The sequence below is a fragment of the Rhinolophus ferrumequinum genome, chromosome 13, assembly GCF_004115265.2.
Source record: "Rhinolophus ferrumequinum isolate MPI-CBG mRhiFer1 chromosome 13, mRhiFer1_v1.p, whole genome shotgun sequence".
Classification (NCBI taxonomy): Eukaryota; Metazoa; Chordata; class Mammalia; order Chiroptera; family Rhinolophidae; genus Rhinolophus; species Rhinolophus ferrumequinum.
The window spans coordinates 23801972-23815573 of NC_046296.1; the positions used below are offsets into that span (position 1 = coordinate 23801972).

General features: G+C 40.5%; 1 protein-coding gene across 2 annotated transcripts in view; it reads right to left on the bottom strand.

Annotated features, from left to right (window-relative positions):
• MEIS1 (Meis homeobox 1) overlaps positions 1–13602 on the bottom strand; it is a 133797-nt gene that overhangs the window by 92484 nt on the left and 27711 nt on the right. For both annotated transcript variants that reach the window (XM_033124649.1, XM_033124650.1), the window contains exon 7: positions 8580–8691. In XM_033124649.1, coding sequence (XP_032980540.1) covers positions 8580–8691 — 112 coding nt within the window. The remainder of the gene's footprint in view (positions 1–8579; positions 8692–13602) is intronic.

A 13602-nucleotide genomic window follows, 5' to 3' on the forward strand; every position in this document is an offset into this window, starting at 1 on the left:
ACTATTTCAAAATAGTGTAGACGACAGAATTACTGCTACACCCTGTTATTTAATTCATATTAGTAGATGGCCACTTGGTTTTTTTTTTAAGTATTTTGATAAGCATATTTCAATATAATTACTTTCTTGGGTAGTTCTATGTATTTTATTTTATGCATTAATAAAAATATTACTCTGACCAGACATTTATTGACTTTACCAGGTTGCCAAAGGGATTCGCCACCACCCACAAAATGTTAAGGTAACCTGAAGAGGATCAGTACGAGTCAGGAGCCAGGTGACTGATGGTGGAGAAAGCAATAATGGCCCAGGGGCAGACTGCAGAGGCCCTGGGAGGGCTGAACCAAGTGTCCCACGGTGGGTACGGATCAAAGTTGGCCTCACAGGGCCCCAGAGATGCAGAGCCTCTACGACAGTCGGAGGAGGAAGGTAGAGGTGTCCCTCCTTAAGTTGGACCAAATACCTTCTCACCTTGTCTTTTTCTCAATGTCCCTGACCACAGAGTTCACCATATCTAGGACTTTGGTGTGTCGTGCAATACACTCACAGCTCCCTAAAAATATCCAGTATTTAGTCAATATTTCACTTACATATGCTTGGCGTTCTCGGTAGCACACACAAACTTCCTGAGGGCAGCTACTATGACCTCTTCGTTTTATAGCCTCACACAGAGCACCTGCCACAGCTAAGTGCTTAATCCATTTTTGATCACTTGTCCAGAACATATAAATTTACATTTCCCCTCTTAAGTACAACCCATGACAATATTTCGGGCCCATTTGCAGAAGCGATTACAATTCTGGACTCTTTTTACCTACTCGGGCTATGTGAAATGGATGCTTCCCTAAAATTAACTTCCTCACTTTGGCCTTGCTGAGAATGACACTGTGTGAAGAATGCACCACCTGGGACAATGTATTCTCTCCTTGGGTAGAAACTGAAATGCATTTGAGCTGTGCCAGGCTGTGTGTGGTGGCCCTGGAATGTCTAGGAGAACTGACCTGAAAAACAAGTTATTGCTTATAGTTTAAAAGCCCATGCAGAATCGAGAGAAGAGGGGAAGGCGAGAGAGAATAAGAGAAAAGAAAGGCTTTATTTAGAAACTGAAGTAATTACACGTTAAGATCTGTGATTCTAAAGCTCAGAGCACCATTTTCATTATTTACATAAGGCAATAAAATGCATGCTCTTAACATGAGTATAGAATATATTCTTCTATGTGTGATGCATTTGGGGAAAATACCTCACGGTTTTAGAAAGAAAGGACTGAGCATTAGGAACCAGTAACTTCAGGGTCCAGTACAATAGAAAACATATTCTACTCTCACTGAAAGACTAAGGCTGGTACAGACAGGGGAGCCTTCTCTAATTTACAGCAGACTGAGTAAAACTGTAAAGAAGATACCTTTTTTAAAAGTTTTCATATCTTACGAATGCAGAGCTAAATGATGAATTGACATAACATCATTATTCATATAATTCTTTACCACTTTTTGTTTGTTTGTTTGTTTGGTTAAAACTATCGCATGATTCTTGGGAAACCAATGTAATTACTTCCATGAAAGTCAGAGAATTGGTGTATGATTCGAGAAGTTCTGCAAGTCACACCAGCGTTGGTATTTCTTAAGAAACAAACAACCACAGCAAAACCACCAACAAAACTCTACTCCATCACATACGACAAAACCCCAGCATCTGCACAGGTGACAATGGCAAATGTCAGCTGCAAAGTCTACACCACATACCGAGTCCAGTGTAACACTGCAAACCAACAGGAAAACAGAACTGTGCTTTTAAGGCCATGCTGAACCAGTGTCACACCTTTTGAGTTTCAAAAATTAGAGTACAGTATTTGGTAAGATATCCAGACCATGAATTCACACATAAATAAAAATGAGCAATCAACAGAAAAATAAGAAATGACCCTGTTGATGAATGCCCTGTCTTTTCCAATTGAGGGTCAGACCTTTTCAAACCCAATCACAGGAGGATGGAATCAGTAAAGGTCAGTCAAAGGCATGCTGAAACTCCAACTGTCTAGCTGACCTTCAGAGCTTGTGACAAATTGCTATCAGTCAATGTCAACTAATGACAGTAGCTCTTTGGCTAATCAATTGTTCTAAAAATGATCAAGAAAACTACTCACAGGACAGCTCATTTTCACATCAATGCCTGTGAAGTATGAAAAGCTCATTTTTTGAGTTTTTAATAAGCTCATAAGTAAAGCAGTTACTTGGTAACAGAGGTCACCTTACAGAAAAAGGCAGAACCTTTGTCTGCCTTTTACATATTCTTTTATTACCATATTATAGTAAAAGTATGCCATGGATATGCCAGAGGGCTACATAATAAAGTAGGCAACACTTCATCCACTTTGGAGACAAACACTTGTGTGTTCGAGGGAAATCTATTTGGGAATAAATAATTTCAAACGCATTTTTTAATTGTTTAAGGTAAAAGTAATGATCCCAAGTTTATTAGTGATACTGCCTAAAAGTCAGAAGATGTACTTTCTGTGAAAACAGTTATGGCCAACTAAATATACAGTTACTACTTTTACGTGAAGTTATTTTTCGTTAAGATGACCTGCTTTCATGGTGCTAAAAGTCAAGCAAATGGAGAACAGAAAATGGTTATTCACATTTGATGAGTCAATCAAAAGGAATGGTGAATCTAGTATGGGGTGTGCTTGGGAAAACGATTCTCTGTCCATACATCTAATTCAACATGTTTGATAAGTTAATAATGTGGACCTTTTGATAACCGGGATTTGTGGAACATAATAACTTCCACTTTCTTTTTTACACCTGACTTTTCCCATCAGGAAATCATTTTCCTATTCTGCCTGCCACCGCATATGCACACGCCACACTTTAATTTGCAGTCCGACACTAAGTGTAACCAAAGTAACATACGGGGCGGCAATGGTCTAAGGGCTGAGGCCTACGGTCACAATTATATTTTACTTTTCCTTTCTCTCCACTTTAAATGCATTACAGTGCCACTGAATTATAAGAAGTTCTTTGAGAAGTACAAGGATTAAGAAGTAAATGTAAATAAAAGTAGCTCATTCAACTCACTCTGACCAGCAGACAAGTGACATGAAAAAAAAAAACTATTTTTAAAACATGTTTTCTTTATTTTCAGGGTTCTTAGGTTATTATAAACATTTTGCTTCTAAAATCAGTTGGGATTTTTTAAAAAGAAAGAAAGAAAACTGTTTCTAAACAAGCAGTATTCACTTTGTTTTCATCTGAAAAACTGCAGATTATAGATTACACCCCAAACCTGAGCTGCTAAGGTAGTTTTTCAAATTAAAATATCTTCTGTGGCCTCAACCACTCTCAACTTGTCCATAGGAAAGAAATAAAGGAGGGAGGGCAACACTTAAGCTAAGCCGTAATTGGAAGTATGTGAAAAATGAAGTGTCAGTTTGGTCAATAAAGGGCAAAGGTCAAGGGGAACTGCGGCCCAAACTCCGTGCGAAATGTGCTCATTAAGACGTCCAATCAGAGCTCTCCTTCCCACCTATCCCGTTATTCATCAGACAGCTGACTGTTTCAAATGCCCAGGTTTGGGCTGTTATTACTTTTCTTCTTCATGTAAAAAGGCGAGCTGGTATATAAATCGTTGCTTAGTCATCTGGAACATTATGTGGCCCTTCCCCACCTCCCTCTCTCCGTGCTCCCCACCCCCTCCCATCCAGCTCTGCCTGCTGGCTTCACAGGTCTGAAACAACGGCCTTGAGAGTCCCTTCAGTAATAAATGGAATTGCCTTCTGCCTATAGGTTGCCTGAACTCATACAAAAGCTGGTGTGGAAGGGGGATGGGGCAGTGGGAGGCATTGCAACTATTGATACATTATTATAAAGAAGTAGCAGTGCTTTTCAATTGTCCCTCTTTAAAGAAACATGCTGTTTTTGCTTGCTTTCTTTTTTTTTTTTTTAAGTGGGAGCAAAGATACTATTGTTGATCTGAGTCCTGCCCCCGAAAGAAGTTCATAAGTGGATTTCAGAGGTCCTAGGGACCATTAAAGTCCTTTAGGGTTGAAATGTTTCACATCAAATTTCAATGCAGAAATAAGACTTTTTATTTATCCTTACAAAAGAAAGAAAAGAGATGAGCTTCAAGTGGAAAATATTCTGCAAGAAAAATGTCCTTACTTGTTTTCTATGTTCCTGTCTCAATAAATCTTTGAATGAGTGAAATGGGATAGGCTCTTAATACATAATACACATTCATCATATCAGTCATCTTGCTCCTCTGTAAATATCTCAATCACCGTTCGACTTAGTGCACAGAACTAGACTCTCACTGGCCAGCAAAGGATCACCCCCACTGGAGGCTCACACTTACTCTGGCTTATTCCATGCTTTGTCACCATGACAGAGCACAGCACCAGGCCCAGTGCAGACACCGGGGAAGGAGTCAACGAATTGATAACAGAAAGAATGTCTGTCAAAGGATCAGTTTGTCCCTTCCGAGCCCCACAAAGCACTTTATCATATAAGATACTCCCAACTAGGAGCGTGGGCTCTGAAGTCAGGCTGTATGGGTTCAAGTCCTAACTCTACCTACCACCAAACAGTATGTGACTTTGGGCAAGTCTCCTAGCCTTCCCGAAACTCCATGACTTCCTCTGCAAAGTGAAGAATGGAAATACACTGTCAGCCCTTATTATGTTATTTTATTACGATCATAAATTAATCTCTCTTGACTTTGAACCAAAAAGGGAGAAGTGCCCAAACTCAAAATGTGGTCAGTCATAGCTACAGCTACTTGTGAGTTGTTCAATATCTGCCCTCCACGGAAGGCACGTTATTTTGCTTGGTGTTCACACGCTTCCTAGAGTAGACCCCAATTATGGTCAGTAGGGCAGTTGCACACAGTAGAACAAAAAAGACACACGAGAGTCACATACACATTTGCCGATGTGTACCTCAGCTTCTGAGACTCAGCTTGGGGGTCCTGAAAGCACCCCATTCTAAAGAAGTTACAAAGCCAAGAGACTAAGATCCTAAGGCAAACTCTGATAGTTACTCACTCTCCAGTATTTCGGAGCTGTACTTTTTTCTCTTCTGAAAGGGGAAATAGCAAATAATTGACAGGGACAAAATACGGACTCAATCTCATATCTTTGGAAGTGCTTTGAGGAAGTTAAAGAGTAGACAAAATCAATGTCATAGCAACAGCAGCAGATCCCTCAACCAAATACATTTGTTAGGCCTTCCTTTTCAATGCCAATTTAAAGGAACTTCACTATTAAAGAATCAATTTCCTGCAAGGGGTCACAGGTGTTAATATTAAATAAAAGCAGATGTCATAAGGAAGAGTTGCATGATAAATAATTTGAATTAGGGGAAAGATTTAATATGTAAATCAGGAATAAACATTAAATCCCTGAATAAAAAGAATATTTTTGTTACTTTATTAATTACCTACCTGACATATACTCTCTTCAGAATGCCCAAGATTGAATTTTGTATTTTCATTCTTATGCTTAGGTAAGAATTTTACTAAAACTCTTCCATTGGTCACAACAGCTGCTACTCTGGCAAATTATCAGGTACTCAAAGCCCCTCAAATTGCTGAAACTCTAACTAGGAATTGTTACTGTATTTTGAAATCTGTCAGAACATTACAGATTTCCTGGATGACTTATTTTATTTGATTTACTTTCAAAGTCCGAAAGAACAGGACTCGGTTGAGATATATAGCCTGTTATATGCCTCCGTTGTGCAGCTGATAAGGTTATTTAACAGAGGGCCAAACCTGGGGGATTTCGTTCTTTCTTTCTTTCTTTCTTTTTTTTCTTTTTTTTTTTTGGTACCACAGGTGCCATAATGAAATGGTGAAAATTGAAAAGGAATGAGGAAAAAAGAAACGCAGTACAAATAATACAGTCGAGAAAGTTTTAAAATATGTATTGCCCCTGTCTGTGGGGGAAACACCTCTTTGGATATGTTCTTGACAGACTGAGTTATTTCTGTCTATTGGGTATGTATAAAGACATATTTATGGATTTATAAATCTTTTGAAGAGGGCTGTTATTTACCCAGTTGACTAAAATGGACTCAAACTGTGTAAATAACTATTTAGGACATGCACTACGGGCCAAACGCTGGCACGGCTTACACATCCATGTCTGCCAGAAAAGGCAGACAGGGGAAACATGTAGAAGCCACTGTGCACAGCTCATCAGAAGACTGCACAAAGACCCAGCTCCACAGGTCCTGGGGATGAGAAAAAGCTTTAGAAGGGTCATGGTCGGCACAGAAATGTACATCAGTCGTTGCAGCAACACTTTTAGGCATCACTCTGCATGGAGCAAGGAATCAATCTCACTGCCAAAGAGACCCCACAGGGAAGCACAGGTGAAACTGAAGTTGTGACTCCTACCATCCACGTTATCAGCTGGTGGAGGAGAGGAAGGGAGAAATCAGGACAGAAAGTGTCTAAGTTTCTATCTGATTACGGTGGAAGCAACTGACTTTAGTTCTTTGGTGGAGAGCCGGGGAAAGAGGGCACGATGACAAGAATCTTGGATAAATGATCGGGACACCGAAATTTTAGGTCTGACACTACACCGGGAACTCATCAAATCCTTCAAATCATCCACACTTTATTTCCCTCACCTGTCAAAGGGGGCTAGAGCAGTTTTATCTGCCAGGCAGGACTGTTTTAGAAAGATTCAACTGAGATCATTCCAATGAATGCTTTAAAAAGTGAAAAATGCTTTAAAAAGTACAACGGAAAGAAAACCTAGGTGGTGGTCTTTTATGAAAAAATATAAAGAGAAACAATGTAAGTGGAAAAGTCTAGTACTGTCAAGGATCTATGGCTCTTCGTTCACAATCAAATTCATTATTAAATTGGCCTTTGGAGAGCCCTTGTTGAAGGAAAGAGAAACATGCACACTTCCTAATTCCTTGTTATGACATGTCAGAGGGGAAAAACTGGGCTGGGGCATTTGCCCTTTGAAAATCCTTTTATCAGATTAGGTTGAAGAAAACTTACATGTTAGAACTTTAAATTCAAGTGCAAGTGCAGTTCCCAAGCCTTCACCGTAGCAGCCAAACTGCCTGCCTGTTCATGGATGATATATTTTTTGAAAAGCCAGAAATGAAAAAGAAAAAGAAAGGAAGAAACAAAACACTAGGCTATGACCCCAGGTAGCAATTGTGGAATACAGGAAAAAGAATTGAGATTCCATTGACACCTTTTTGAAAACTCATGGTACAAGTTGAATTCTGAAAGCAGGGCTTTCTATTGAAAGTGCTGACATCACCGTAACTAGAGTGCCCTGAGCAGCGACACCATAACATATATACACACACACCTGAAAGAAAAAAGGCCCCGTGGATTTATGCTGCATATCATTTTCCGGTAAAAGTCAGAGGTCAGAGGTTACCTCTTTCCGCCTCAGCTCTGAACCAGTTTACTATGCCGGGCTCCATTTTTTACTAGACTTATAGTTGTGATGAAGTCAGCAACTTTTCTTTGAACAATAAAATGTCTCAAATGCTTAAAATTCCACGTATAGAAGTTACTCCCAGTCCAACTAGCACACATGTGCCTAAAAAAAAAAAATTAACTTTCCTGTTTTAGTTTTCAAATTAATCATGTTAAATTCATTGTAGACTGCAATTCTAATTGGTAGAGCCCATTTCAGTTAGAAAACAAAATTCTTTTGTTGTCTAACAGCACTCCAATGAAACATGATCATCAAGCCAGATTTTAAAGTATGTACCTACCATGGGCTTAGAGTCAACTTCAATAAAGCCATCTTTTTATATTCAGATAGAGAATATTCTCTTAAACTTTGGTGGCATTAATTGAACACAAAATCCACTACTGTGGGTCTCATCCAAAGCAGTGCAAATCATCTGAATTCTCAATCACCTTTTTGCTGAAGATTCACTTCATGTTTCAACTTTATTTCCCACTAGTTTTAGTCAGACATGTAGATCCATGGACACCCAAATACACACACAGGTATGTGCATTGCAAAGGACAGCACAAATCAAATTGATTTGGTTTCTTTCCGTTTCTTTCCAACTCCCTTTCGTCTGACTTTGAAATGAAGTCAAGCACTTAAGAGATTCAGGTAAGTAAATTCAGGAAAATGGCTTCAACCCAGTGGAGAGGGACACCCAACATGAATTTCTGAAAGGCCCACTTCCTTCCAAGCATCTTAAGACATCGTTAACTTGGAATCCTAGTGGGTGTTTCTTCATGAGCTCTTGAGAAGCTTTAAAGGGCAAGTAATAATAATACCTTTTATTTGTATAGCAGGGCCCGAGCAGCATACTATTTATGCACATTCCAACTGCTAATGTACTTCTCTGATCTTGCCCTCGGTCAATTTACTGACCCCATTTTATGGAGGTGGCAGGCAGTTGGAATGGCACAGGAGAAGAAAAGGTCAGGGGATAAAATAAGATGAGCTGATTCTCATATTACATGGGGTCTATGTTCTAGGAAAAACTGTATAAAGTCACTAACTAGACAACTCTGATTTTTCAACCCTTAAAAATGAAACAAATAGCGAAAGAGGATAATGAGAACACCTCTCCTACCTTGCTCACTGCTGTTGTCCCCACTGTGTGATGTGTGGCCACCACTGGAAGGGCCCGGGGTTCCTCCTGAACGTGTTGATGCTGTGTCATCGTGATCTCTGTTCCAAGAGGGCTGTGGAGACACAAATCAGAAACCCAAATAGAGTGGTCTCTTAACACTGGTCCGGTAGGATCTCATCGCATCATGACAAAGCAATGGAAGGCTTCGATGGATAATCATGCCATCTTTCCGGCCCCCTTTCACAGATGGTACCAGCTCAGAGCTACCCTGGCACATTTAAAATTTGCCAATTTCTGCTTCGAAGCTGAAATAATATGTACAAATAATTATTCTGTAAATAATGGCATGCTTTATTACCAAGGAAAACAAAAACATTCCAGGCCAAGAAGGGGGGGAAATGCTGCCACTTGATTCTGACTATATTCTTAACATCAACAAACCCTCTGGCACAAGAGCGTGTTCCTCTGAAAATGCAAAGTGAAAGTGGTGGTCTCTAACATTGCAGTTTACAGAGGCCTCTGATTCATCCTAGAAGACAAATATGGCAGAGCTTTTAAGACCTCACAATTAGGCCAGGGTCCATAATAGCTAGGATGTGTCAGCTGTTTGCCGGATGGTACATGGCAAACGGACCAGGCACACGGACAAAAAAGAAATGAGAATAACAATAGATTCACATGGACTGTGTACACTGAGCCCCATGCCGAGCCGTCTTGTACTATTGAACGCAAAACAGATGTTGCTTCTTATCACTGGGTGCATTTGAAAGTAACATTCAGATAGGAAAAATTGGCTGTAAATTAAATTCTTGGGGAAAACAATCATGGCGATGCTTCTCCCAAATCTCCCTTTATCACCAGAAAAGATTTTAATTAGCTTTTAGTGCTAGCTTTCAAAAACAGCCTTATGAGTCATTGGTCATCTGCACAGTAGGAATGATGCAAAATATAATACAAAGCTGGTTCTTGGCTAGGAAGTGGTATTTGTCTTCAAGAAGATTAGTGGGAAAGCAGGATGATCTTGTATGTAAAATATGTCTACATCATTTCAGTCATAGGACGTCAATGGTTCATGACTGTGTCATAAGTTGTAAAGTTTACTGACCCTCCCAACAGTTCAAATATGCCTAGCAAAGTCAAAGTGCTCTTTGCTTATTTCTTGAAAAGTATTTTCCCATCCCAGAGAAGATAAGAAGGGCTGCAGAGATCAAAATGTTTCCGTCAGCCAGGGGGAGACAAGTAAAGATCCCACCTAAGAGGCATGCTGTACAAGAATCAAAGGAAAAGATTCACTGTTCCTGAACAGGATGCTTGCCTGCTACCACCTACTCTGTAATCTTGACCAGAAGATTAACTCAGCCTGAAAAATGAAATAAAGTCACAAAAAGATACGCCATTTGTATGTTTGACTCAACCGTTATGCATATTCTCAAAAACAGTGCTAATTGATCTGCTGATGCTGTGATGGAAAGATATGTGAACTGTGAAAGAAGTGCTTTTGACAAACACGCATTCTGCAGCATACCAGAAGAATGCTGTAAGACGTAATCTGGAACACATGCTCAGAATGCAAACAGTTAATGCATAAATTTTCAGTTTGTACAACTGCAGCTCTAAAAGGGGGACTTGTTTATTCAGAGCTCTGCAGAAAGAATGGTACAGCACCCAGGGGACAGACAATGCCAGGCACAAAACCCCGGTGCCTCGACATGTAAAAGGATGTTTTTCTATGTGCTACAAATCCCACTTGAAAATATAATTAGAAGGAGAAAATGGCAAACTATTGCATTAACTGTAATTGAACAAAAGACCGGCAAGGCATGTGGGAGGTTGCAGGAACCCGTGGGAGTTTCAGGATGCAGGAGATCCTGCGAGTGACATCTCCTGGGCACTCTCATTTTATTTATGTGGTCCCTCACTACTATTGTTGACTAGTGATTTGACTTGTAATTAACAGAAAAGCTAGCGACAACAAGCTAACATACAGAGCAACAGACTAACCTCATCTGAAGCATGTTTGTTCATCTGATTAAGACTAGGACTCTAGAAAGGTGACTTAGAACCAAAGAATTATTCCAAGCTGTACAGGAGACTGTCCTCCTTTATGCTACAACAGACCTGATATATTCACTATCTTTTAATGAGCTCCGCTGATGTATTCAGCTCTGCTCTGCTCCCTCCCCCACTTTTCTACTGTGCAGGATGTAGATTAATTCAATGCTTAATTGTTTAGTAAATTCAATTTTCCACATTCTATTCTGCATAGCTTTAGCTAAGGTTCTTAAATCTTCGGCAGTGAGCCCTGAGCCCAGCGTTTGTGATCTGTGCCTACCTTTTTTCATCACCATTTTTCTTCATCCACCACTTAATTCACCATGAAAAGATTTTCCTTGCTGGAAATTCGGATTCCGCTATGATCTGTGAGGCATTCTGATTCACTGCATTTTCATTGTGTCGGGTCTTAGATGCCTGGCTCCTCTTTTCTCACAGCTATCGCCACATTATACAGGCATTCATGCAAGAAATGTTGGATTCCACCTCAGTTTATCCAAATTTTGTGCAACCTATATGTTTAAATTTGTGTGTTCACCAAAGGTAGAAGCCAATATTTTCCACCTAATATCATTCTTCTCACAGCCTTGCTCTTCTAGAAAGGCCTGTAAATACTGACTGCACTTCTCTGAAATGCAATCTAACTTTTGTGGTCCTCTCTTAAATGAGCATTTTGGGTATTAGCATTTCAAGAACGGTGTCGTCATCCGAAGCTGAACATTAAGAAAATCCACAAGGTTACCAAAACAGAACAAGAACTATGTTTAGTTCAGTTCATTAAGCATGATTAAAGTCTAAGTATCAGAAATAGCTCATGAAATCTCTGAGCATAAATATATAAGACAGCCCTAATCAGAAAGAACTCCCCCAAAATCCCTCTACCAGAGAATCTCAGTTACAACAACATAGTTCCGTGACTTTATGTGGCTACACCAAACAATATAATTATTATTTTTAAAATATGTGCATATGATTATGTACATGTATCTGTGAAGTTGTGTTGCTTGGGGCCACTTGTAAAGTAAGGCTGACAGAACAAAATCAATAATGCATTGCATTAGATGTATAGCAAACCTTAGTCATGGTTCTAAATTAAGTCCCAAAGAGGATTTTTTTTCTTTCTTCAATGTATATAATTTCAGAGTAAGCAATATCTATATTCTCATGTACTGAAAATCCATTAAGAGGTCCTAACGTGAAGTCTATGGACCTCCTCTAGAAGAATTCAGGGTAGTCTTGTTTTAACAATAATTGTTTTTGGGTAAATACTTTCATTTTTTTCCCCATGGGGATAGTGTTCATAACTTTTCAACAGATTCTCAAGGGGGTATGTGATTCCATAAGAGTTTGAGAACCACTTCTCTAGAAGATGTTCATGGGGCAAGATGAAAAAACCATGGCTGAAAAGACCTTTAAGATCATGGAGTCTACACTCTACATTGAGAGTCAATCCTCAAGAATGTTTGAAAATAAAAACTGCTTGTTTGCTTGTTTTTATTGAGGATAGGCTAAAATTCATCAACTAGTACTTTTTATTTATAAGGCAATTGTACCGGTGTCTGGTTGTGAAATAGAAGTGATGACTTTCTCGACTACAGGCTCTTCCAGGGCCAGAATAGTATCTCAACCTTCCTGTCTGGTTCTTTCCTGGCTCTGTACAATATATGGCTCATGCTTAGCACTCAATCAATGCTTAATAAATTCAACTGAATCGTTCATTAGTTATTGTTCCACTAATATTCCAACAGACAAACTGCAACTCCCAGATGGAAATTCAAGATGGCAGAGTAGCTAAACACGGTGCCTGCTTCCTTCGATGGATAAATTAAAATTACAACTAAACTACAGAAAAATCAACCTAGAGAACCATCTGAAGTCTGGCTGGCCGAACAGAGTTTTATAACTAAGAATATGAAGAAGAAGCTACATCGTGACTGGTAGGAGGGGGGAAGACACGAAATGGCTGGTCCCAAATGCCTGTGTGTGGTGGATGAAAATTGGGAGGGATATCTTGGCTGCAGGGATTGCCCCCAGAGGAGTGAGAGACCCCAGACCCACACTGGCTTTCCCAGCTCAGCGTACTGGTGCCAGGAAGAGGAGCCCCCACAATATCTGGCTGTTAAAAACAGTGGGATTTCTAACCATCCAGGTGGCAGCAGGAAACCCAGGCGTCCTCTTAAAGGGCCTGTGAACAGACGCTCTCACTCTCAGGCACTCACCTTGGGCTCCAGCATAGGGACAATAACTTGGGGGGATCAAAGACATATGGGAAACGGGGGGCAGACTGAGTTGTGTGGCTTTGGGATGAAGTGCTGGAAAACAGTCGGGATTTTGCCTGTGAGGGGTCCTTCTCCTACGCAGCCAGAAGGCTGGCATCATTTTTCCTTTGTTGAGCCCTCCCCCTACACTTACGGCCACATCTGAATCTGATTGGTCTGCTGAGTTCCACAGCTACTCCACCCTGCTGACTCACTGGGATCCAGCCCTACCCAACTCCCCATCACCAGGAGGCACTTTCTCCAAGAGCAGCCAACCCTGCCCACATTCGCTCTTTCTTGGAAAACTATCACAGTCCCACAGATCGCAGTTGGGTGGCAACTGGCCTTAGTGTACTCTGAGACTTGTGCTGAGTAGCTCCAAGCTCGGCACTGGCACCAAACCAGAATTTACATTAACCTGGTGACCACAAATCTTCCCACTCTAGTGACTCCCTGAGACTCTGCATCACCCAACCTGCGTACAACAGAGGCTTTATCAGTGGCTGAAACTTAAAGGAGCTGCCAGGTGGCACAAGGACTTAGGATGTCCTGGCATTTTGCAGATCTCCTCTAGGCCCAGTACTGGTGACAAACATCTTCAGTTCCCAGCATGGCCTCTGCATGTTCCTCCAGAATTAGCACAGGCAGAAAGCAACCATGGATCACTTTGTAGCTCTAACTGGGTAGTCCCCGACTGGTCACAGGCAGTGGGT